The 23695-nt window shown below is 44.8% G+C and overlaps 1 protein-coding gene across 1 annotated transcript in view; it reads right to left on the reverse strand.

Moving 5' to 3' along the window:
* Positions 1-412: 412 nt before the first annotated feature.
* The window catches only part of LOC113902087 (E3 ubiquitin-protein ligase RNF146-B-like), a 50433-nt gene continuing 27150 nt past the window's right edge, over positions 413-23695 (reverse strand). The window contains exon 3 of the mRNA XM_027557061.1: positions 413-1047. Coding sequence (XP_027412862.1) covers positions 439-1047 — 609 coding nt within the window. The 3' untranslated portion in view covers positions 413-438. The remainder of the gene's footprint in view (positions 1048-23695) is intronic.

The raw sequence follows: 23695 nt of genomic DNA on the forward strand, positions 1-23695 counted from the left end.
TTTGTTCTCACGTTATTTAAGCTTTCTGTTCATAATGATACCAGACATCTTGTAGGTGCCAAATTTTGGTAATGGTTTTACGTCAATCCATGCAGAAAAATATGAACCAATGCAATAGTCAGATGAGGACCATTAATGCACAAATACACACACGCTGGCCAAAAGAACTGAAGGTATTTTAAAAAACTATAAAATAAACAGACCTCAAGAAAACTGCGTTATTACTAAACAGCTCTCAACTATTAACACCCAAGTTCTTTATATTAAATAAATTTCTCAACAGAGATGTGTTAGACATATTAATTACAAGTCTATCCTTCCCATACCCCTTCCCACCCCAACTCCCAAAATGCACTACTTGGGATGAGTATAATATTACATGGGCAAAAATTTACAGATAACCATTTTCATCTTGAGCATGGATCTGAAAACTTTTATTTAAACTTCCGTTACTGTGCACTGTCCATCAGGCCTTCGAGATCTGACACTCACTGTTCCACCCGCTGCCACTGATCGATCAGATACTGTCTGACTTGGATTAGGAACCAAAAGTCTCTGTTGGGTCAAGGAGTGTTGTGCAACAAGCGCAGATACATCCTCACTATCACTACTGGCATCGGATTCGGTTTCTTCAATCGAAGTGTCTGGTGCTGGTACCCTGCCTGAAGATGGTGATTCATGCTCTTCTTCTCCTTCCCCTCTATGACTCCTTTCCACTATGCTGTCTCCACCAAGTTGTAAATGTGCAAAAGAGTCTTCCAGAGAAGTGCCTGCATCAGGGGATGGTGTGGCGGGGCTTGTTAGCGGACCGTCTACTGACGTCAGGGGCCTCACAGAAGACGACTGAACAGAAGCTCCGCTCTGAGCTGGTACACTGTCCGCTCCGTCAGCAGAGCTCTCTCTCGCCAGATTTACAGTATTAGCATCACAGTCCAGCCTAAGTCCAGCTACTCCCTTCTTTGGTATATCTATTATATCCCGCTTGATCTTCCTGCGACGTCCATGTTCGTTTCTCCTATACTGTACCATATTTTCAAGATCGGCAACCTATATATTTGATATAAATATAATTCCGTTTTTGCTATTGAGAATTTATAACAGTAGTGTGTCTTTTAATTTTGTTGGGTTCTTGAGTTTATTTTTATTTTTCCACAGACGTAAACAATATATAATGTCTTTGAAAGACATGCAAATCTATCTTTTATATAGATAGCATATTCAAAAGCAGAGACATTACTTTGCCAACAAAGGTTCATCTAGTCAAGGCTGTGGTTTTTCCTGTGGTCATGTATGGATGTGAGAGTTGGACTGTGAAGAAGGCTGAGCACCGAAGAATTGATGCTTTTGAACTGTGGTGTTGGAGAAGACTCTTGAGAGTCCCTTGGACTGCAAGGAGATCCAACCAGTCCATTCTGAAGGAGATCAGCCCTGGGATTTTTTTGGAAGGAATGATGCTAAAGCTGAAACTCTAGTACTTTGGCCACATCATGTGACGAGTTGACTCATTGGAAAAGACTCTGATGCTGGGAGGGATTGGGAGCAGGAGGAGAAGGGGACGACAGAGGATGAGATGGCTGGATGGCATCACCGACTCGATGGACGTGAGTCTGGGTGAACTCTGGGAGTTGGTGATGTACAGGGAGGCCTGGCGTGCTGCGATTCACGGGGTCGCAAAGAGTCGGACACAGCTGAGCAACTGAACTGAACTGACCTGAAACTGAAGTTTCATTCAGCTGAAGCAGGCAGAAGTTTCATCTGGCCTGGAGAAAAGTTCTGTTAGTGAAAGGATTATTCAAGGATAGTTCAAAGATCTCCTTTTGTAGTTTTGTAGTGTAGTCTCAAGTCAGGTATCTGAATCCTTCAGCACTGTTTTTCTTTCTCAAGATGACTTTGGCTGTTCAGGGTCTTTGTGTTTTCATACAAATTTAAAATTTTTAAATTCTAGTTCTGTGAAAAATGCCATTGGTAATTTAATAGGAATTACATTGAATCTGTAGATTGCTTTGGGTAATGTAGTCGTTTTGACAGTATTGATTATTTCAATACAAGAACATGGTATATCTCTCCATCTGTGTATATCATCTTTGATTTCTTTCATCAGCAGCTTATAGTTTCCTGAGTTCAGGTCTTTTGCCTCCTTAGGTTTATTCCTAGGTATTTTATTCTTTTTGATGTGCTGGTAAATGAGATTATTTATTTAATTTCTCTTTCTAATCTTTTGTTGTTAATGTATAGAAATGCAAGTGATTTCTGTGTATTCATTTTGTATCCTGCAACTTAACCAAATCAGTTGATGAGCTCTAGTAGTTTTCTGATAGCATCTTTAGAATTTTCCATGGATAGTATCATATCATCTGCAAACAATGACAGTTTTACTTCTTTTTCATCTCTTTTTCTTCTGATTGCCGTGTCTAGGACTTTTGAAACTGTGTTGAGTAAAAGTGGCAAGAGTGGACATCCTTGGCTTGTTCCTGATCTTAGAGGGAATGGTTTCATTTTTTTTTTAACAGTATGATACTGGCACAAAAACAGAAATATAGATCAATGGAACAGGATAGACAGTCCAGAGATAAATCTGTGCACCTGTGATCAACTAATCTATTGCAAAGGCAGTAATACACAGTGGAGAAAAGACAGTTTCTTCAATAAGTGATGCTGGAAAACCTGGACAGATATATGTAAAAAAAAATGAAATTAGAATATTCCCTACCATCATACACAAAAATAAGCTAAAAATGGATTAAAGACCGAAATAAAGACCAGATACTGTAAAACTCTTAAAAGAAAACATAGGCAGAACACTCTCTGATATAAACTGAAGCAAGACCTTTTTTGATCCACCTCCTAATGAACATAAAAGCAAAAATAAGCAAATGGGACCTAACTAAAATGTAAAAGCTTTTGTACAGCAAAAGAAACCATAAACAAAGTGAAAAAACCACCCACAGACTGGCAGAAAATATTTGCAAACAAAACAACTGGCAAGGGATTAATCACCAAAATATACAGAAAGCTCATTAGCTTAATATAAAAAAAAGCCAAACAGCCCAATCAAAAAATGAGCAGATCTAAATAGACATTTCCTCAAAGAAGATATACAGAAGGCCAAAAAGCACATGAAAAAAAGCTCCTCCTCACTAATTTTTCAGTTCAGTTCAGTCACTCAGTCGTGTCCAACTCTTTGCGACCCCAATTGTTAGAGCAATTCAAATTAAAACTACAATGAAGTTATCACCTCACACAGGTCAGAATAGCCATAATCCAAAAATCTACAAACAGTAAATGCTGGAGAGAGTGCGGAGCAAATGTAGGTGCATTCCCACCTACGCTGTTGGTGGGAATGTAAATTGGTACAACCATTATAGAGAACAGTGTGGAGGTTCCTTAAAAATCTAAATATAGAACCATCATATGATCCAGCAATCCCACTCCTAGGCATATATCTGAAGAAAACCTTTCAGAAAGATACATGCACCCCAGTGTTCACTGCAGCATTGTTTATAGTAAACAGCACATGAAAGCAACCTAAATATTCATCTACAGTGGAACGGATAAAGATGTCATACATATATACAATGTTATACTGCTGCTGCTGCTAAGGTGCTTCAGTCGTGTCCGACTGTGTGACCCCATAGACAGCAGCCCACCAGGCTCCCCCACCCCTGGGATTCTTCAGGCAAGAACACTGGAGTGGGTTGTCATTTCCTTCTCCAATGCATGAAAGTGAAAAGTGAAAGTGAAGTCGCTCAGTTGTGTCCGACCCTCAGCGACCCCATGGACTGCAGCCCACCAGGCTCCTCCGTCCATGGGATTCTCCAGGCAGGAGTACTGGAGTGGGGTGCCATTGCAGAATGAATTAATGCCATTTGCAGCAACATGGATGAACCTAGAGGTTATCATACTAAGTGAAGTCAGACGAAGAAAATTATATGATATCACTTATATGTGGAATCTAATAAAAAAGATAAAATGCAGTTATTTACAAACAGAAATGACTCAGAGATCTTGAAGTCAAACTTATGGTTATCAAAGGGAAATGTGGGAGGGAAGTGAAAAGTTAGGAGTTTAACACCACTATATATACACACCACTATATATAAAATACATAACTAACAAGGACCTACTGTGCAGCACAAAGAACTCTACTTAATATTCTGTAATAGCTCATCTCACATGCTAGTAAAGTAATGCTCAAAATTCTCCAAGCCAGGCTTCAGCAATATGTGAACCGTGAACTTCCTGATGTTCAAGCTGGTTTTAGAAAAGGCAGAGGAACCAGAGATCAAATTGCCAACATCTGCTGGATCATAGAAAAAGCAAGAGAGTTCCAGAAAAACATCTATTTCTGCTTTATTGACTATGCCAAAGCCTTTGACTATGTGGATCACAATAAAACTGTGGAAAATTCTTCAAGAGATGGGAACACCAGACCACCTGATCTGCCTCTTGAGAAATCTGTATGCAGGTCAGGAAGCAACAGTTAGAACTGGACATGGAACAACAGACTGGTTCCAAATAGGAAAAGGAGTTCGTCAAGGCTGTATATTGTCACCCTCTTTATTTAACTTATATGCAGAGTACATCATGAGAAACGCTGGACTGAAAGAAACACAAACTGGAATCAAGATTGCCAGGAGAAATATCAATAACCTAAGATATGCAGATGACACCACTCTTGTGGCAGAAAGTGAAGAGGAACTCAAAAGCCTCTTGATGAAAGTGAAAGTGGAGCGTGAAAAAGTTGGCTTAAAGCTCAACATTCAGAAAACGAAGATCATGGCATCCGGTCCCACCACTTCATGGGAAATAGATGGGGAAACAGTGGAAACAGTGGGTGACTTTTTTTTTCTGGGCTCCAAAACCACTACAGATGGTGCCTGCAGCCGTGAAATTAAAAGACGCTTACTCCTTGGAAGGAAAGTTACGACCAACCTAGATAGCATATTCAAAAGCAGAGACATTACTTTGCCAACAAAGGTTCATCTAGTCAAGGCTATGGTTTTTCCTGTGGTCATGTATGGATGTGAGAGTTGGACTGTGAAGAAAGCTGAGCGCCGAAGAATTGATGCTTTTGAACTGTGGTGTTGGAGAAGACTCTTGAGAGTCCCTTGAACTGCAAGGAGATCCAACCAGTCCGTTCTGAAGGAGCTCAACCCTGGGATTTCTTTGGAAGGAATGATGCTAAAGCTGAAACTCCAGTACTTTGGCCACCTCATGCGAAGAGTTGACTCATTGGAAAAGACTCTGATGCTGGGAGGGATTGGGAGCAGGAGGAGAAGGGGACGACAGAGGATGAGATGGCTGGATGGCATCACTGACTCGATGGACGTGAGTCTGAGTGAACTCTGGGAGTTGGTGATGTACAGGGAGGCCTGGCGTGCTGCGATTCACGGGGTCACAAAGAGTCGGACACAACTGAGTGACTGATCTGATCTGAATAACCAATATGGGAAAGGAATCTCAAGAAGAATGGATATATGTATATGTATAACTGATTCACTTAGCTGTATATTTGAAACTAACACAACATTTGAATCAGCTATACTTCCATAAAGTTATTTTTTAAAATTTCATTCTGGGAATATGATTTTCAAAACTGAATCACAAAAGAGATCTAAATTTGTTGTAAATCACCCATAAACAAAAATTCTATCCTACAAGCAATAATTCAGACATTTGTTGCAAACTTAAGCAGTGTCCAATACAAGACATCAACACTTGGCTACAATAAACAAGGTAAAAAAATTGGACAGATGGGCACAATGATTGATGGGAGATCAAAGACTGAGACTTATTTTGGAGAGGATCAAAGCCTATGAAAAAGAAAATAGAAATTGCATGACAATAAAAAGACTATCTGGACAGGGTCTGGATGTTGTTAAAGCACATGAATATGCATATACTGAGACTAGAGAAGATTCTGATGATGGTTTTTGTAGTCTGTTCAACCCAAGTGAAACAGCTACCAGCATTATCATTTGCATGTACCAGGCTCACTGGAACTTTCTCCAGTGGACTACCTTCATGTTCCTCATTTGGATGCCAAAAATCAAAAGCTCTTTCAATAAAGTTACAGTAAACTGGAGAGCCACTACAGTTTATACTGTCTAAAACTACCTTGTGCTTAGTTGTTCAGTCATGTCTGACTCTTTGTGACTCCATGGATTGTAGTGCACCAGGCTCAGAGCTCTGTCCATGGAATTCTCCAGGCAAGAAAACTGGAGTGGGTTGCCATTTCCTTCTCCAAAACTATCGTATTTTAAATATAATATTTAATATGCTGGTTAAGAAAACTTCAGTGCTTGTGGCACATATTGGTAGACTGGAACTTTTTTCCTGAAACTCCAGAATTTTCATTATTGTCTACAAGGACAGCAATTTCATATTATATAAACTGTTCCAGAAAACAGAAAACTAGGGGAATGTCATTCAACTTGTCTCTAAGAGCCAGAGAACTATGACACCAAAGTCAGACAAGTACTGTATAATAAATTACAATTATGGAATGACATCACTCATTTATCTACATGGAAAAAAAATCTTAGACATGATGATAAGAGTATACTAGATCCAGTAATATGAAAAATAAATACTACATTCTGACCAAGTAGGGGTTATTCTACAGATACAGGAATGGTTACCATTTAAAAAAAAAAAGAAGCAAAACTCTAAACATAGTTCATCACATTAACACAGAAAAACTTCACTTAACACTTCAGTAGGGGCACAGAGTACATTTGGTAAAATTCCACACATATTCACAATTAAAGAAAAAAAGAAACTCTTCGTAAATTCAAGGTAAGAAATATAAGGGAATGCTCTTATTATGATTAAGGTTATCCACTCAAAACCTAACCTAATGGCATAAGGGTGAAACATTAAAAGCATTTCTTTGAAAATCAAGAGTAAGAAAATGGTGCCCAATTCCACTATACCCATTCCACTGTTCTCATGATTCTCGCCAGAGCTATAAAACAAGAAGAAGAAACAAAGAATATAAGGGTTAGAAAGGAATTAGAATATGACACACTAGAGTAATTAGAAAATCACACGTTAGAATAATGTCATTATTCACATCAGGTTGTGTACATAAAAACGCCCAACAACCTACAAATTATATTAATCAATAATAGAGGTGACCATGGATGGCAATGGCAACCCACTCCAATACTCTTGCCTGGACAATCCCATGGACGGAGGAGCCTGGTAGGCTGCAGTCCATGGGGTCGCTGAGAGTTGGACACGACTGAGCGACTTCACTTTCACTTTCCACTTTCATGCATTGGAGAAGGAAATGGCAACCCACTCCAGTGTTCTTGCCTGGAGAATCCCAGGGACTGGGGAGCCTGGTAGGGATCGCACAGAGTCTGACACGACTGAAGCGACTTAGCAGCAGCAGCAGCAGAGGTAACCAAGTTTAGAATTAATATTCAAAAGTCAGTTTCACTTCTACACAATTTCTATCACAAGTTAGAAATTATAGTTTTGTCAGGAGAGTGTATGCTTCTCAGTTCGGTCTCATCACAACAAAGATTTGGAGTGACAGACATTAAAGCCCTCAGCGTGTCACAGCTCTCGGGTCTTGGATAGGCCATGTTATAGTTCTCAGGTCTCAGACCATGTTATAGCTCTTAGACAAATCAGTGTTACAGCTCTGTGTTACAGCTCTATTTTATTTAGAAAATAGCAGGAAGACCCATCCTCGAGGCATGAGAGCATGTCAACCCAAAGACGTAAAGAGAGTGGGGGAGCGCGCCAGCATGCAGGAGAGAGAACCCCAGCCCTTTGGCTCCTCTTTGTATATGTTTTTTCTCCCCCTGGGCCTGCCCTACGTAAATTGGGCTAGCCAGGAGTGTTGTTTATTCTACCTGATGTCCTCACTCCAGTCCTCGGACCTTCCTTTGTTCTATTTTCGTGGGCTTTTCTCTTCCTTGTCTTTTTAGCCACTGCCATTTTGGACTCCTGTTTCCTATTTTAACTACCTAATAGTTTTAAAAGTGAAACCAAATTAATAACAACAAAAAAAGCATACCTAGGAATAAATTTTACAAACTATCAGTTCAGTTCAGTTCAGTCGCCCAGTTGTGTCCGACTCTTTGCGACTCCATGAATCGCAGCACACCAGGTCTCCCTGTCCATCACCAACTCCCAGAGTTCACTCAGACTCACGTCCATTGAGTCAGTGATGCCATCCAGCCATCTCATCCTCTGTCGTCCCCTTCTCCTCCTGCTCCCAATCCCTCCCAGCATCAGAGTCTTTTCCAATGAGTCAACTCTTCACATGAGGTGGCCAAAGTACTGGAGTTTCAGCCTTAGCATCATTCCTCCCAAAGAAATCCCAGGGCTGATCTCCTTCAGAGTGGACTGGTTGGATCTCCTTGCAGTCCAAGGGACTCTCAAGAGTCTTTTCCAACACCACAGTTCAAAAGCATCAATTCTTCGGCGCTCAGCCTTCTTTACAGTCCAACTCTCACATCCATACATGACCACAGGAAAAACCATAGCCTTGACTAGACGGACCTTTGTTGGCAAAGTAATGTCTCTGCTTTTGAATATGCTATCTAGATTGTACTGTATACAGAGACCTTTTCAGAGAATATGTTAAAATGTTATTGAAAGACATTAAAGATTACTTAAATGAAAAGATACTCAATAGAGAGATTCAGTGTTATAAAGATATCAGTACTTTTGTAAAGATTGTAAATTTGTTAATATTGTAAATATATCAATTTCCACCAGTTTATTTGTACATTATTTGCAATGTTTGCTGAAATCCAAACTGACATTTTGTTGGAGAAATTTGACAATTTATTCTAAAAGAATAGAATGTAGGGAAAAAAACAGCAAAAGAAAAAAAAAAAGTAGCCAGAATATGCTTGAGAAGACTTGACCTACCAGATCTCAAAACTCATTAGGAGTCTATGGTAAAGTAGAACGTTGTTTCACTGGATGCAAGGATGGAGTATCCGTCAGTGGATCTGTGTGGCGCTGATAAGAGGACTCACACCTCCATAGAAAGTTAAGTGGTAAAAGTGACACTTCACATCCACAGGAAAGACAGGCCAGATTGGATTTCTATCTCATACCTTACAAAAAATTGATTCTAGATATTTTAATAGCTTAACTAAAGTTAAAATTCTAGAAGGAAATGAAAGAGCATTTTTACAACCTTTGAGTAGGGAAATTCATCTTAAACAAGACTTAGAGCTCAAACTGCAGAATATTCAAAATTATGTTGTTGAAGTTAAGGGCTTAGGTTAAACAAAAGACATCATAAAGTGAAAGGAGAGGCCCTAAAAGCAGACGATATTTACAACACATAACTGACAAATGATCAGTATTTAAAATTTTATACGAAATTAAAAATCTCCTACAAAAAACAAAAACAAAACATGTTGGGGCTAGGGTGGGAAGGAATGGGCAAAAGATTTGAACAACTAATTTATTTCACTAAAGGGAAAATATTGACATTCACCTTCATTAGGCATCAAGGACCTGCAACTTAAGATCATAATGAAATATTATATACCTGTTAAATGGGTTAAAAATAAATATATAAGACATTTGGTGGTATCAGCTATTGTTGGGATGTGTATTAATGGAAATTTTTGTCCTGCTGATGGGTATAAATTGATTTAACCATCCTGAAAAACAATTTGGCATTGTCTTGTAAAGCTGAACGCCTGAATATTCATGTCACTAACTGGTTGTGAACCCCTGCCCCTGTGTTTGCATGCCTGTTCTCCTTTACTAACAGAACACCCCAAGTTTTAGCTGGACGTATGGACACGGAGCTGGAGAATAGATTCCTTAGTCTCTGCAGACAGGTGTGGCTAAAAGACTCAGTTCTGACAACAGGATGTGAGGGGCAATTTGAGCAGCTTCCAAGCCATGTCTTTAAAAGACTCCAGAGTCTCTGCCTTGTCCCAGTGGCTGGGACACAGAACAACTGGACAGCAGCTTTGACTCAGTGAAGGAAGCTCCGTGTTGAGAGGAGCAGAGCCAATGCCCTAGCCAGAGGCATGGAAAGAATGGAACCAGAGAAGCCCAGACAGTTTAGAGATTGCTAAAAAAATTTTTTTTAATGATCCACCAGTTCCACTTCTGAGTATTTATATGTGAAGAAAACAAAGATACCAACTCAAAAAGATAGATGTACCCCTATGTTCATTGCAGCATTATTTATGATAGCCAAGATATGGAAATGACCTAAGTGTCTATTGTAGGTGAATGAATGAAGAAGTTACACACACACAATGGAATATTACTCAGCTGTAAAGAGGAAAGAAGTCTTGCTATTTGTGACCCCATTGATGGACCTTGAAGGCATTTTGTTAAGTGAAATAAGTCAGACAAAGACAAATATGTGGAGCCTAAAATAGCAGCAATAGCAATGAAACCACCCCCCCCACCCCCACAAAGCAGAGACTAGATTGGTGGTTGCCAAAGGCGAAGGGTGGGCAAAATATGTGAAGGTCAAAAGGCACAGATCTTCAGTTATACGATGAGTAAGTTAAGGGACGGTAACGTGCAGCATGCTAACTCTAGTTAATAATAATGTGGTGGTTTAGTCACTAAGCTGTTTTCAACTCTTGTGACCCCATGAACTGTAGCCTGCCAGGCTCCTCTACCCATGGGATTCTCCAGACAAGAATACTGGAGTGGGTTGCCATTTCCTTCTCCATAGTAATAATAAGGTATTGCATATTTAAAAGTTGCCAAGAGAGTAAATTTAACAAGTTCTCATCATACAAGGTATTTGTAACTCTGTATAGTGACAGGTGTTGTGATAATGCCACAATATATACAAATATCAAATCATTATATTGCAATCTGAAACTAATATAATGTTATATGTAATTATACATACATACATTAAAGCTCAAACTATCAAACGTCACCCAAATGAAATCGATAATTCAAATAGCCTTGTAACTAAATAAAGAAGTTGAACTCATAAAAATTTTAACTCCCCAAAAAGAAAATCTCCAGGCCTTGATGATTTCATGGCAGAATTCAACCAAATGCATGAAGAATTAACACCAACTCTATACAATCTTTTCTAGAAAACAGAACATAAATAAACACTTTCCAACTCATATTATGATGCTGGTATTAACCTGATACCAAAACTAATACAAAAAGAAAACTGCACATCAGTGTCCCTCATAAAAAGATAAAATCGCATGCTTTTCCTGCCCTTATGCAGGTGTATCAGAACTCTGAGCCCTTTGCGGTCCTTGTTGATGTTCTGATCCCTGCCCAGTCAACTTTCCCCTTTGCTCACAACCTCTCCCTGCTGGCCCTGTGTCACCCCATGCAGAAATGATCCTCATTAGCCCAACAGTGCTGCCCCCCTTGGGCGTGTCAACTCTGGGAACCTAGACTAAAGGTCTAGCCAATCCAAGTGTGGCAGAGAGAATTTCCTGGCATTCCTTAACTCGGTATTTTATGTGAAAATAGCAAAACAACGTACTGGGTATGACTGAACACAATACTTGGAAATGAAAATTATATGAGGTTTGTTACATGCATGGAAAAGGGCATTTTTTTTTAATCCAAGACCAGAGCTGAGGAGCTTAGAACTCATGACCGTTGACCCAGAGGTCAGCTATGATGCTCCAGGCAGACTCCCCTCTTAACTGCCATAGAACTTTGGAAGGTTCTTAACTGCCACTCAGACCAGTGTGCAGTCATTCCTCTTGATGCGCCTGATAGAGCAGGAGCTCTATAGGAGCTGGAGAGCGATATATATTCAAATATTTCGGCTTGGACTGGGTGTCCCCAAAAGAAATCAGACTGCAGGGAAAAACTGCAGGAGTCCTGCGAGGAAATCCCTGTGAATACAGACAGGGCAGGGAGAGCCTGCACCTGCCTGAGCCAATTTGTCTCCCCACCTACCCTTCCCCAGGAGCAAAGTGGGCTCCAGAGACAGGAGGGCTGTGGTCCAGGGGAACGCGAGTGGAGTGGAGTGGTGACCCAGCGGGGCTGGGCAGCAGTGTGGGCAGCTGGGCCTGTTCAGGGGTGGGGGGGGGTCTCTAAAAAGTATGGGGGCTTTTCTGAAGCAAACCCCCATGACTCCTTCCAGGTACTTCTGGAAGAAAAGTGAACTTAACCTTCCTGGAAGTAGGGATATTCAGATTACAAATGAAAGTGCCCTGTAAAGTCCTGCGAAACAGTTTGGAAGAAGGCTCCTGAAGGGGGAAAAACAGGATTTCTGCTGGGAAAAGAAGTGGGAGCCCGGAGCAGGGAGCGTGGCAGGGTCACCACAAATGCGGAGTGGGTGCCCTGGGCCACAGGTGAAGTTGGCTCTGAACTTAAGAAGGATTGAATGAGGGGTTGTGGGTATGAACCTGGAATTCTTCCCCACTGGGAATGGGTGGTGACTCTTAGCCCGAATGGACAAGGGCATCATCCCGGTCCTGTCTGCATCCTCTTCCCCGTGTGTGCGTCCTCTCCACCAGCTGTCTCCTTCGTCCTTATTTCTGAATCCTGGTCTTGGCTCATACAGGTGCTCACAGCACAGCTCCTGTGTGTGATGTCCCGTCCCAACTATTTCCTGGCCTCTGCCTCCCCACACTGGGCCCTGCGAGGTTGCTGTTGCCTCTCCAGCCCAAGCCTGCTGTGCCTATTTCTGTGTTCTCTTTGGCAATTGCTTTCTCTTTGGTACCCAGCCACTTCCTCCATGCCACAGTAATGTGATCCAAACGCAGCTCAGGAGCTGATCTTCAGCTCAAAAGAATCCCCATCAGACAAAAAATGGGGATAGAGTTTAATGTACTTAACATGAAAAGTCAGTTCCTGCTTGAAAGTGGAGGTGAAAAGTGTCCGTACGAAGCCAAAGCATGGACAACAATCCCTTCCTACACAGCCAAAGGCCATGAAGCCTCTTCCTTAGCCTTCCAGCCCTATCCCCTTGCCGCAATAGCTGATGGCAAGTGTATTTTGCCAATTTTGTGCCTGTAATTAATGCAAAGCTCCACGGAGCAGGTCCTCAGACCTAACTGCCTGCCTCTGGTTGTTCTGCTTCTTTGTTTCTTAACTTGCCACCCAGTACCCTGATAACCTAACCTGTGGGTAACCTGCTCACCTACCGGGCCTGGACCCCTGCTCCCAGTCCCTGTGGTCCCCTTTAGAGGGTTCACAGGAAGAGAAGGATCTGGAAAGTGTAGCTGAGACGTTGAACTCCAAAATTGAGTTGAAAGTGTGGAAAATAAAAATGGGAGATTCACATCGGATAAGGACCCTTGATGTTTAAGGAAAGCACACAAGAGCTTCCGGTTCTTATTCTGCCCGATTGAGTGAACTTGAGCCGGTCACTGACTTTCCAATCTTGACTCTATCCAAATTTCAGGGGGGCTGGGCAGACCTGGAGAGGGTGATTCCTGGGAACTTTGTGGGTCTGGGGATCCAGCGGTGGGGACAGGCAGCTGCAGCTGAGATGGCTCAGCTGTTTTATGTCACCTGCCATGTGTGTGTGGCCTGTCAAAGCCGTTGTTGCTGTGTTTTTCTGTGTCTCCTGACTCCCAAAGCTCATTAAGCTGCTTGCTCCCGAGACTCAGGGACCACCAGAGAAAGAATCCTGAGATTCCTTTACGCAGCACAGGACAGACACTTCTCCATCTGGTTCTTTTACTAGCATGTTGGACAGCGTTGAAGGAAGAGCTTCCTAGCTCTAAGAAAGACATTAGCGTCTGGTGTAAGAGCATCCTCATTTTTGTCATCTTCTTTTTTCATTTTTAACTTAAAAGTCATTTTTAATTAAAAAAAAAAAAAACATGTATGAAGTGAATGCCACCCTCTCACTGAAAGCCCTAGATGACATCCCATTGCTGATATGTTAGATCAGGCTCCTGGGCAGGAAACACGGTTTATCACAGTACAGCCCAAGCCTTCCTTCCCAGTGTGATCTCCTGTCCTGCTCCCTGTCTGGTCACTCTTGCTCCTACAGAGAGAAACCCTAGACGGACTGTACTAACTGCTCTCGGGCCTCTGTGTTTTGGCTTGGGTTGCTGTTTTCTCTTCTGTCGTCTGCCTCCGAAGCCTTCCTCTGTAACTCCATCATCTGTTTCCTCCCCACCTCTTTGACCTTTGAAAGGCACCTGTCTGCCTGCTCCATGCTCCAAAAGTCTGCTTTGCTTTTCATTTGCAAACACAGTCTTACTGCTTAATATGTGTCTCATCTCCCCAGCTGTTAAAAACTTCTAGGGAAGTTTTAGAGATGGTCCTTACATATGTTTTAAACTTCCCATGTTACTGACACAGTGCATGCATGTAGCTGTTCAATAAATGTTGGATTAAAATACAGGAAAAGCAAACCAACCCACCAATATGGAGGTGTTCCAGCCTTGAGTTTTCTTTCTAAAACTGCCACATCCCTCCTAACTGCCTCCAGTGTTCAGGTCAGAGGATCAATATTGATGGTGCTATTGCATGTCCAGCTCTCAGAGGCAGGAAATCACTGAAGCCAGGCTTCCAGGCACTAACCAAGGAGAGCAGACACCTTCCAGTCAAGACTGTCAGGATGCCCGGGTCTGGCACTTTGAGGTTAGACTAAGACGTCAGAAAAGGGAAAAATGAGTTTGCCTGAAGCTGTGCCTGCAGAGAATCTATCCAGTTAGAATCTATCTAGTTAATCTTATTTGAAGCAGACTGACTGTATTATTCAAAGTTTAAATTGGAGTTTTGGAGAAAATTGACAAAGTAGATAGCTCAAGACAGCTTTTATTTTTCTGGATGTCTTTTAAGTGATAGATTGTCTTGGAAGTCTTGGTTTATCTCCCTTCTCAAAGGAAAGCCAACTGAATTTCCTCTCCCATGATTTCCTTCAGGAATAAGAGAGATTTATTATGGTAATTGAAAAATTGAAAGCAGAATGATTTTTAAAACATTAAGGAAGCTAGAGACAGCATTTTTAATCATTCTTATCAGCTATTCCTAGAACATATCTCATAATTATTTACATAACATAGATAATAGTGTGAATCAGAACACACTGTGCCCTCAAGTTTAAGGGGGGGAAAAACTGAAATGAATGCTATATTTTTCTTGACCAAAGAAAAACCTTCAATCCCAAGCTCCAAAATTCTACAAACTCATTAACTTTTGCTGGGATAACCTTCAGTCATTTTCTTTCCCAACATTCTTCGATCTTTCAGGATAGGATAAAAAAAAAAAATCAAGCTACCTAGTTAGGATAAGTTCCTCCTATTAAGAAAAACAGGTTTTTTTTTCCAGCAAAAATAAGCCATGAATTCAACCATGTATCAAGATCTAGAGATTATGAAGATTCCTAGGTCTTGGGCTATTACTTGTTTCCCAGAAATATCAAGAGACATAAAAATTCATTATCCCTAACAAAGAAAACCTATTTGATCCAAAAGTGCTTTGAAAGGTTAGTAATATACATGACCATCACATCCTAAATCTCTTCTACTTTAGACAGATGCTAGACAGTGTTGCAGAAATTGCCCGAGACACAGGGATTTTGATCCCATAGTCAAGTTCCATTGGATAAAATTTGTCACCAAATTTATCAAAAATTACAATTTGTCATTTCCATCTGATATTTCACTTTATTATATGATTTCAGATTTTGGTATAGGATTTCAGAAACGTGGACATGGAAGGATAGTATATGTTCTCATTTTTACCTGTAATGCCTTCCTGACTGCTCTTCCCTCTCATCTCTTCTCCTTAATGCAGGCACAGTCTCTAAAATGCATGTCCAATCCTTGTCACTTCCCTATTTAAAGTCCCTCAGAGGTCCTCCATTGCTCTTAGGATGAAGTCCAAATTCCTTATCTTGGCTTACAGATCCCGCTTGGATGGCCCTGGCTCCTCCTTCCCATTTCCTGTCTTTCCCACCTCTCACCCCTGCTGTCACCAACTCATCTCTTTTTTCCAGCCATGCCCTCATCTCCGTGTCTTCAGCATTCCATTCCCTCCTGCTCCTGCCGTTTCTCTGCCGCTCCTTTACTTTAGACTTGACTTCATATGCACATTTGCCCAAACACACCTGAATGCATTGATGGTGGGAAGAATAAGACTTACTAGCTCTTAACTGCTACACACTGCAGTTCTGTAGTGACTTTCCAGGCCAACATCGAACTTGCCATTCTAAACACTGTCGTATTTCTGTCTTGATTACCCACCCCCACCCAAGTCAGTTTGAAGGTTTGACGTGTTGTGAACCAAGTTCTGTCTCCAGTGGAAAGCAGCTCCTGATGCCTTCTGTGGTACACTGACGAGATGGGATGTGATTGCTCCATCTGTCTTTGATTTGGCTTGGTCTTAACTTTGTAAAAGGTTAGAAATATTAACAAGATACTTTTAATTCATCAAAAAGGTAATTTAATTTTCTCATTTGCCAAATTAACAAGAAGACAATCGAGGGGGAATAATGAATGCAATTCACCTGATTCATTTTGAATAGTTTTCCCAGTTCCCGTAGATTTTTAGAAAATCTATCATAGTGCTTTCTGTACTTTCATAGGAAAGTAGTTTTGCATCTGGACACAATACCTCTTCTCTCTGCCTCTAAACTTTTGCTTTTCAGCTGTTGAAATTCAGGACCAGATATAGTAAGAATTCAGAATTTTTGCTGGTTATTGGTTATTGCCAAAATACCTTTGTTAATCGGAATTCTTCAATTTTCCCTTTTAATGCCAAGAAACACAGCCTTGTATAACTCAAGTTTAATTCATAACACTTTTACTAAACATTTGCTACAGTTCAAGGATTTGCTTCTTGAAAGGGCCTATATGTATATGGACCTGCCTGAGTGATGATTAGGTGTGCCTGGGGTGAGGAGGGACAAATACTGTAACATGGATACTCAGATGTCTCTGGGTCAGCGGGCGAGCCTGGCAAGCCTCCTCCACTCCATGTAACACAGGCGTCTCTCGCTGGTGTTTACTACCCAGGGCTGCGTAGTTGTGCCCAGATAGCTGACGTTGTCTGTAGAGCAGTGCGTTTACAGACATACTGCAGACCACCAGGATGGGTCATGAACAGAAGGATATGTCATACTGAGGTCTCAGGATTACTTCCTGAAGAATCCCTCAAAGCCCCATTTGTATAAGCAAGGTTCTGATCCAGCTATAGGTTGTTACCCAGGGTCCCCAGCTCCAGGGGCCCAAGAACTCCTGCAGCTGAGTGGTTGCTGAGGGCTATGCACTGGGCCAGGGGCTGGGGTGGCCCTTGATAAGATCACCCACCACTGCCACCCCACCCAGAAAACCCCACGTCCAAATGTTAGGGACTGGGCCTGGTGCCTCCCACTGCTCTGGCCATCCACAGAGGTGCTTTGTTGATACTAAATGGGAGAATGAAGGGGAAACTTTTCACAATGAACAGTCTTATCCTGAGATAAACTTTGTTCTTGAGACCAAAGTCAAAAATAAGATTAAACCTAACTCAAGAATTAGTACTCTAAGGGCCAGGAGCACAAATCCTTGCTGGACATAGTACCTGAATCTAGGCAGTCTGCCAGGATACCTGGCAGTTACCCATTGCCTCTCTCTGCAAGGGTGGTGGTGGTGCTGCTGTTGCTGCTAAGTCACTTCAGTCATGTCCGACTCTTAGCAACCTCATGGACTGCAGCCTACCAGGCTCCTCCGTCCATGGGATTTTCCAGGCAAGAGTACTGGAGTGGGTTGCCATTGCCTTCTCCGCAAGGGTGGTGCTGGGGCCAGGGAACTGAGCCTGGAGGCACTGGGAGCAAAGAAATCCAGCAGAGCTTGGTTGCCAGTCAGGAAGGATGGACAGGAAGGATGTTTCCAGGGGATGGAAACAAAGGAGAATTGGACGGTGGCTTCCTAGGCAAGCTCGTCACTCTGTGTAGTTGAAAAAGGAGCCCGTGGGGAGCTGAGCCACCCCCATCTCTGTGTGGGGAGCGGGATGGGGGAGCTGTCCTTAGGGACCTTCTGAAGCTCCCGAGTACTGTGCTGTGGGGAACGTGGCTCATGCTCAAGTTTTCTTTCCAGGGAGCCATTCTGGCTCTGCCTGGAGCGAGGGACAGGGAGACCCCTGGCCAGCAGGGAGGGCCCCAGACGGAAGGGAGGGGCGGGGTGGCATTCAGGGCTTTTCCTTGGCCTCGGCAGTGGGCACACAGGTATCAGTTTTACACGTACTTATTAAACTGCATGGATTTATGCATTTTTCTGTAGTTTTATTTTACAATATAAAAAAATTAAAAAATAGCAGAGCACAGGAGCTAAGAGCCAACCCCCTGGCCCGTATCTTAGTAACTGTAGGACTTTGGGCAGTAAACATACAAACCACAGCCACTAAGCGCTGGCCAAGGCCGTGTGCTGAACTTGCGCCCTACAGCACCCCTGTTGGTAAGATGTTACTATGCCCATTCTACAGATGCACACATTGTCTTAGCAAGGTGAGAAAGGAATATCGGTCCAAACTGCATGTGTGTTGACGGATCTACCCGGAGCCTGCCACCCTGCAGCTGTGCAGGGCTGTGCCCTCCAAGGCCAGCTCGCTACTGACACAGCTGCTCAGACAAAACCACACCCCCGTGCCACCCCCCCCGTAGAGGAGGCAGTGAAGGGTTAGTGTATGAAATGGTAATCCAAAGATGCCGTCTTGACAGCATTCTTTAAAGGAGCATGCTAGCAAGATATAAGTCACTGTGATGACTTGAATTGCTTATCAGCATGTGTTTTGATTCGACATAAGTAATGTTTCTACTGGGTCAAATAAAGAAAAGTGTCTGAAATGGCCAGAAGAGTTTAAAGCACTTCAAGTGGCTTCTGTTTTTGTATCCAAACAGAGGCATACGGTTGACTTTCCCTCTGTGGAGTCAGCAGCCTCTGGCTCTAAAGGGACATACCAACCCTCTCCCCCAGCCCCCTGCCCATGCCATAGTCCCCTGCCCCTAAGGAGCAGTGACTTGGAAGGTCCCTGTCATCTGGTGACCCTGGAGAGCAAGTGCTGGCAGAACATGGCTCCTCCCAGCATGGACACATGTCTCTGCACAGCGGGCTGAGGATCCTTGAACCATTTCTCCAATTTCTGGCTCTTGGCCACACAGACAAGGGGGAGACAGCTACATGGGGCTTGCGGTCCAGGGCTCTGGGGACACAAGTGACTGCCAGTGACCATGTGATGAGCCACGTGCACAGTCCTGTGGACACTGCTACTGCCTGGCATCCCCTCTCAGTCCCCAGAACCCCTATGCTCATAACCCCGGTACTATAACACTTCCCAAAAAAGCAGGGTGCTTAGGTGTGGATATAAGTGACAGAAGGTTGGGGGCATACCAGTCACTAGATAAAATGTGGATATTTGCCTGGAGTCAACGGTTCAATATCGTTAGAACTGCAGAATGGTTCCCACCGCCTGATGCAGAGAGACCCCTCGGTGCCTGGGCCTGGCTGGGGTTCCCAGCTCCAAGAGCAGGGAGGATTCATGGAGAGGCTACGGGTGACAAGTCAGGAGGCTGTCCACCCAAGGGTGCCGGCCAGCCTCCCGCGGTGTGTGGAGTGACACGGAGCGGGGACACCCTGCGGGGGAAGCCCCGTGCGTGTTCCTGGTCAGAGCTCGAGCTGGGGGAGAGTGGGGCCTGGGAGCTCAGGCTGGGGTGGGGGGCCGGGGGGGAGCAGCTCCTCTGCTGTCCCCCCTGCTGGCCCGGACTTCATCCTCCAGAGATGCAGGGCAGCTCTGGTCTGCTAGGCCCGTGCCTGGTCTGTCATCCTGAGCCTGTTGTTGCCATGTGTCCGTAGGGGGCAAGTCCAGAAGTAAACGTGGACATACCACGTAGTAACCTGCCTGAATTTTAAGACAAAACACAAGATTTCAAAACAGACTCCACGCCTTGGGGCAGCTTCGGGCCCGGAGTAAGGTTTGGGGGGTTGGTGGGGAGGGGAGTGTGGTCAGCGGCGGGAAGGATGGGGTGACAAATTCATTCTCCTCTGCCCTTAGCGACAGTGTGGGGCAAGAGCTCGGGGAGCTAACTCCTCGCAGCTGACAGATGGTGATGGAAGGGCCTGGGTGGCAGCTGTCCTGCCACGACATCTCAGCATCTCACTTTTCGTCCTCTGAGTCCTTACCTCCTCGAGTTGTTGTGAAGATTGAATGGTTTAGTTCGTGTGGGGCTCTTATGAAGTGTCTGCTGGCATAGAGCAAGCGCTCAGTAGATGTCAGGTCACCAGCCAGCAAGAGTTGGGGGAGCAGGGGAGCCCGTGAGGAAGCGCTCTGTCCTTTCCAGGGGTCTCCTTCTCTGCTCTGTCCTCAGATTGCTTTCAATGGTTGGTAGCATTTCCAGCCATGTTTTTAGATCCACAAGCAATTAATTGCAGGGGCTTCTTGAGAGAAATACTTAAAAGCTCCCCCCTCCCGCCCCCTACCCCGAGCCCTGCGATGGTACAGCCACCCTTTCTCCTCCTCCTAGAAGAAGCACATGGCTCCCATATTCATCTGTCCTGGGTGAGCAGAGCAAACACCCAGCTGAGAAGGCAAACCCTGGCCCCTGGGGGCCACTCGGCCTCATTTGCCTTGACGTTCTCTGTGTTCCCTTTCAAGCAGATCCCCTGCCTCAGAGGCTTGTCAGTGCCAAACAGGAAAAGAGCGAAAGGGAGAGGGGAGAGCGAGGCAGACAGAGAGCAAGACCAGCTCTTGAATTGGATCCTGAAATGGGTTCCTTAGATGATGCACATGCTCCCTTAGTCCTGGCTCAAGGTTGTAAGGCAACAGAGGTCAAGCATTAGGACGTGCGTCCCTTCCAAGGGAGGACCTGACCCATGATCCTCCAGCCTGCGTGCCGTTCATGGGCCTGGCATCACAACCCTCCAGAGGCAGCAAAGGGCCAGGATGCAGGGCCGTCCCCAGGCTGACGCTGCTCAGCAGTGAGACACGGGGCCCACAGCGCTCAGCAAAGAGAGGAGACCATGGAGGGCTGAGAGGACGCGTGTCCTCCTCCTGCCTTTGGAGCTGCAAGAGCCTAGACCTTTATGGGAATTGAATGGCCTTTGGCTTGAAAAGATTAGGGAGAAAGCCTGCTGGGTAGGATCAGGACTCCCCACTCACTGCCCTCCACCCCCACAGTGACAAGAGGAGGCACCTCTCCCGGGCGGAAAGAGGGCAGGGAGTGGGGGGGTGGTGGGTGTGAGGCCAAGGTCTTGGGTCTCTGGAAGAGACCTCACTTTCCCAGTCAGGCTCTGGGAGGTCTGAAGAGGGGACCATACGAAGCAGGAACCTGCCCCTATCTCCTGGGGAATCCACGGAAAGTGACCAGACCCCAAAAGATGGATGAGTGAAAGGAGTAGGCAAAAAGGTCGCCTTGGACAGCCTCGAAAAACTGCTAAGAATCTGAAGCTGGTTCCTTTTTGGCTGAGACACAGCATACCGATGAAGCAGAAAGGGGGTGAAAGGGGGGACCCCAGGGACACTCCACTCCCAGCCTGTGTGGTCCAGCAGCTGTGGGCCCAATGCAACAGTGGACATCACAGTAGAACTCTCCAAGCGAATGACCCAGAGGATCCTTTTGTAAAACCCCTGAACTTAGCCAAGACCCTGAGCTAGGGTGGGAGCCAAATGGGAGCATCTCTGATTGGACCGGGCTTCCATTCCCATCAGACCAACAGCTGCAAAGAGAAACTGAAAGGTCCATTTCTGAGGGGTGTGGCCTTCAGATACTTGGGCATCCTACAGGTCTATGAACTAGGGTGGGAACCTGGGAGGCTGGGCTGTCACTGCTGAAGACAGCCCTTCAAATGAAAGATTTGTGAACTCACAGAAAAGTAACATGTGTTGAGGATGGGCTATTCTGAGGGCTTCTTCCATGGCCCAGGCCGGCGGAGGGAGGGGCACCACCCCAGGGGGAGGAGGAGGAGGAGAGCAGCACAGCTCTCTCATCACAGGCCTGTTCCCAGGCCTTTGAGGAGATGTTGGAATTCTGAGAGGAAGCCTGAGCCAGAAGCGGGGGAGTCCGATCAGGAAAAGGAAGATGCAGAGTTTGGTGGGAAGGCATTTGGCCGTAACCCGAGGGAGCCCAGGCCAACTCAAGCAAAGCTGAATTCTGTATTAAAAAAAGTCACGTTTGCTCACATTCAAGTTCGTGATGGTCTGATGTAGACGTGCATTTCATGCCAAAGGAAGTAGAAAAATAGTAGGGCAGGAATGTTGTGTGGGAAATGGAAGGCAAGGCAGGCAGAGTGGTGGGAGCCTGTCTGTGAGAAGACGAGGTCCCAGGAGAGGGTCTGGTAGCCAGGGAACTCTGTGCAAAACTGGAGAGCCAATCCTCTATTTTCCCATAGAAAATTCACAACAGTAGCAACAGAGATGGAGCCAGAGGGTTATGATGGAGATTGGCAACCAGAAAAGAAGCTGACTTCTACCAGCCCAGGAGTAGAAAGGCTGAGAAGGGATGGATTTCAGGGGCAGAGGCAAGAGAACTTGCTGTTTGATGCTAGGCCAAGGAGCGGACAATGGAAGCTGATGGGTTCCGGGTGACTTCGTTCACGGCTTCTCCCAGGAAAGACCAGGGGCTGAGGGGACAGGTTTGGGTGGTGAGAGAAAGCAGGAAAAATTCTGGATTTGAGATGGCTGAGGAGCACACTCAACAGGGCGGTCTGTTTAGCCAGGAACCTAGAACAGAGATCTGGAAAAGAACAAATAAACGTTGGGGAGTCATGAGCATACAGATGGTAGCTGAAGTCATGCTATGCATGAGCTTGTCCAGCAGCCAAGCATAGAGTGAAAAGAGAAAAAAAAAGGGCCCTGGGGCAGAGACGTAGTGGGGTGGGACTATCAGGCAGTGTGAGAAGAACCCGTCCCAAGCTCTGGCGATGAGCTGCCCGTGGGTCAGGAAGAGGACTGAGAGAAGGGCAGGTTCTGCAAGATGCGAGGGGGAGGGTCTCCAGGGTGAGCAGATAGTTGGGTCAGATCTCCAGAGGAGCCTGGGAAGCTGGCAGCTTTGAAGTCTTAAGGCTCTGAGGTACAATATTTCCACATTTCTCCTCTCTTCTATGGTTGCCTGATTCTAGATGAGCTCAGGGTTGCTACACGCTGTCACACTGAATCGCCAACCCCGATGAGATCTTGTTTTTGTCTTTGTCCCACTGCTCCCCTGATTTAACTAAGAACAGAGTAATCAGCACAATAGTGACAGTAGAATGGCGAGAACTCTGGGGAGGGGGCAACTCTGGTCTTCCGAACAGACCCTTGGCTGGCCGGTTCTTCCTGGGAGAATTTCCCCTTTGGAGCCTCTCCTGAACCACAGGTGCTGAGAATCTCCCAGAGTCTCTAGAACACTTTGGAGAAATTTGGTGGACAGGTGCACGTTCTCAGTACCCCGGGAGCTCAGCCAGGGCTGCAGAGTGCCCCCCAGATGGATTAGAGCCGTGCTTTGAATTGTCTTGGAACATTTCCCATGGACATTCATCTCTTTGGAGTTGGATATGCGCAGTACTAACCTTAATTTGGTTTCTGGACCTGTGTACATTTCTGGCCCCTTTTTATCCCACTGTTTTATCCCCATTGTGGCCACTTGAAGTTAGGCTCAGTCACCTTTTCAGCTGCAGAAGGAGACACCGTAAGTTAATCAGCCTCTCCTCCATGCGGCTCTTATCAGAGGACTCTCTGTCCTCCCTGCGGGGCTCCTCCAGCCCCATTCGGATACCGTGCGCCCAGCTGCATGTCATGCCTCACCGTGCCATCCCTGAGTGTGGTGCTGGCTGTG

Source organism: Bos indicus x Bos taurus, chromosome 12 (genome assembly GCF_003369695.1).
Source record: "Bos indicus x Bos taurus breed Angus x Brahman F1 hybrid chromosome 12, Bos_hybrid_MaternalHap_v2.0, whole genome shotgun sequence".
Taxonomy (NCBI): Eukaryota; Metazoa; Chordata; class Mammalia; order Artiodactyla; family Bovidae; genus Bos; species Bos indicus x Bos taurus.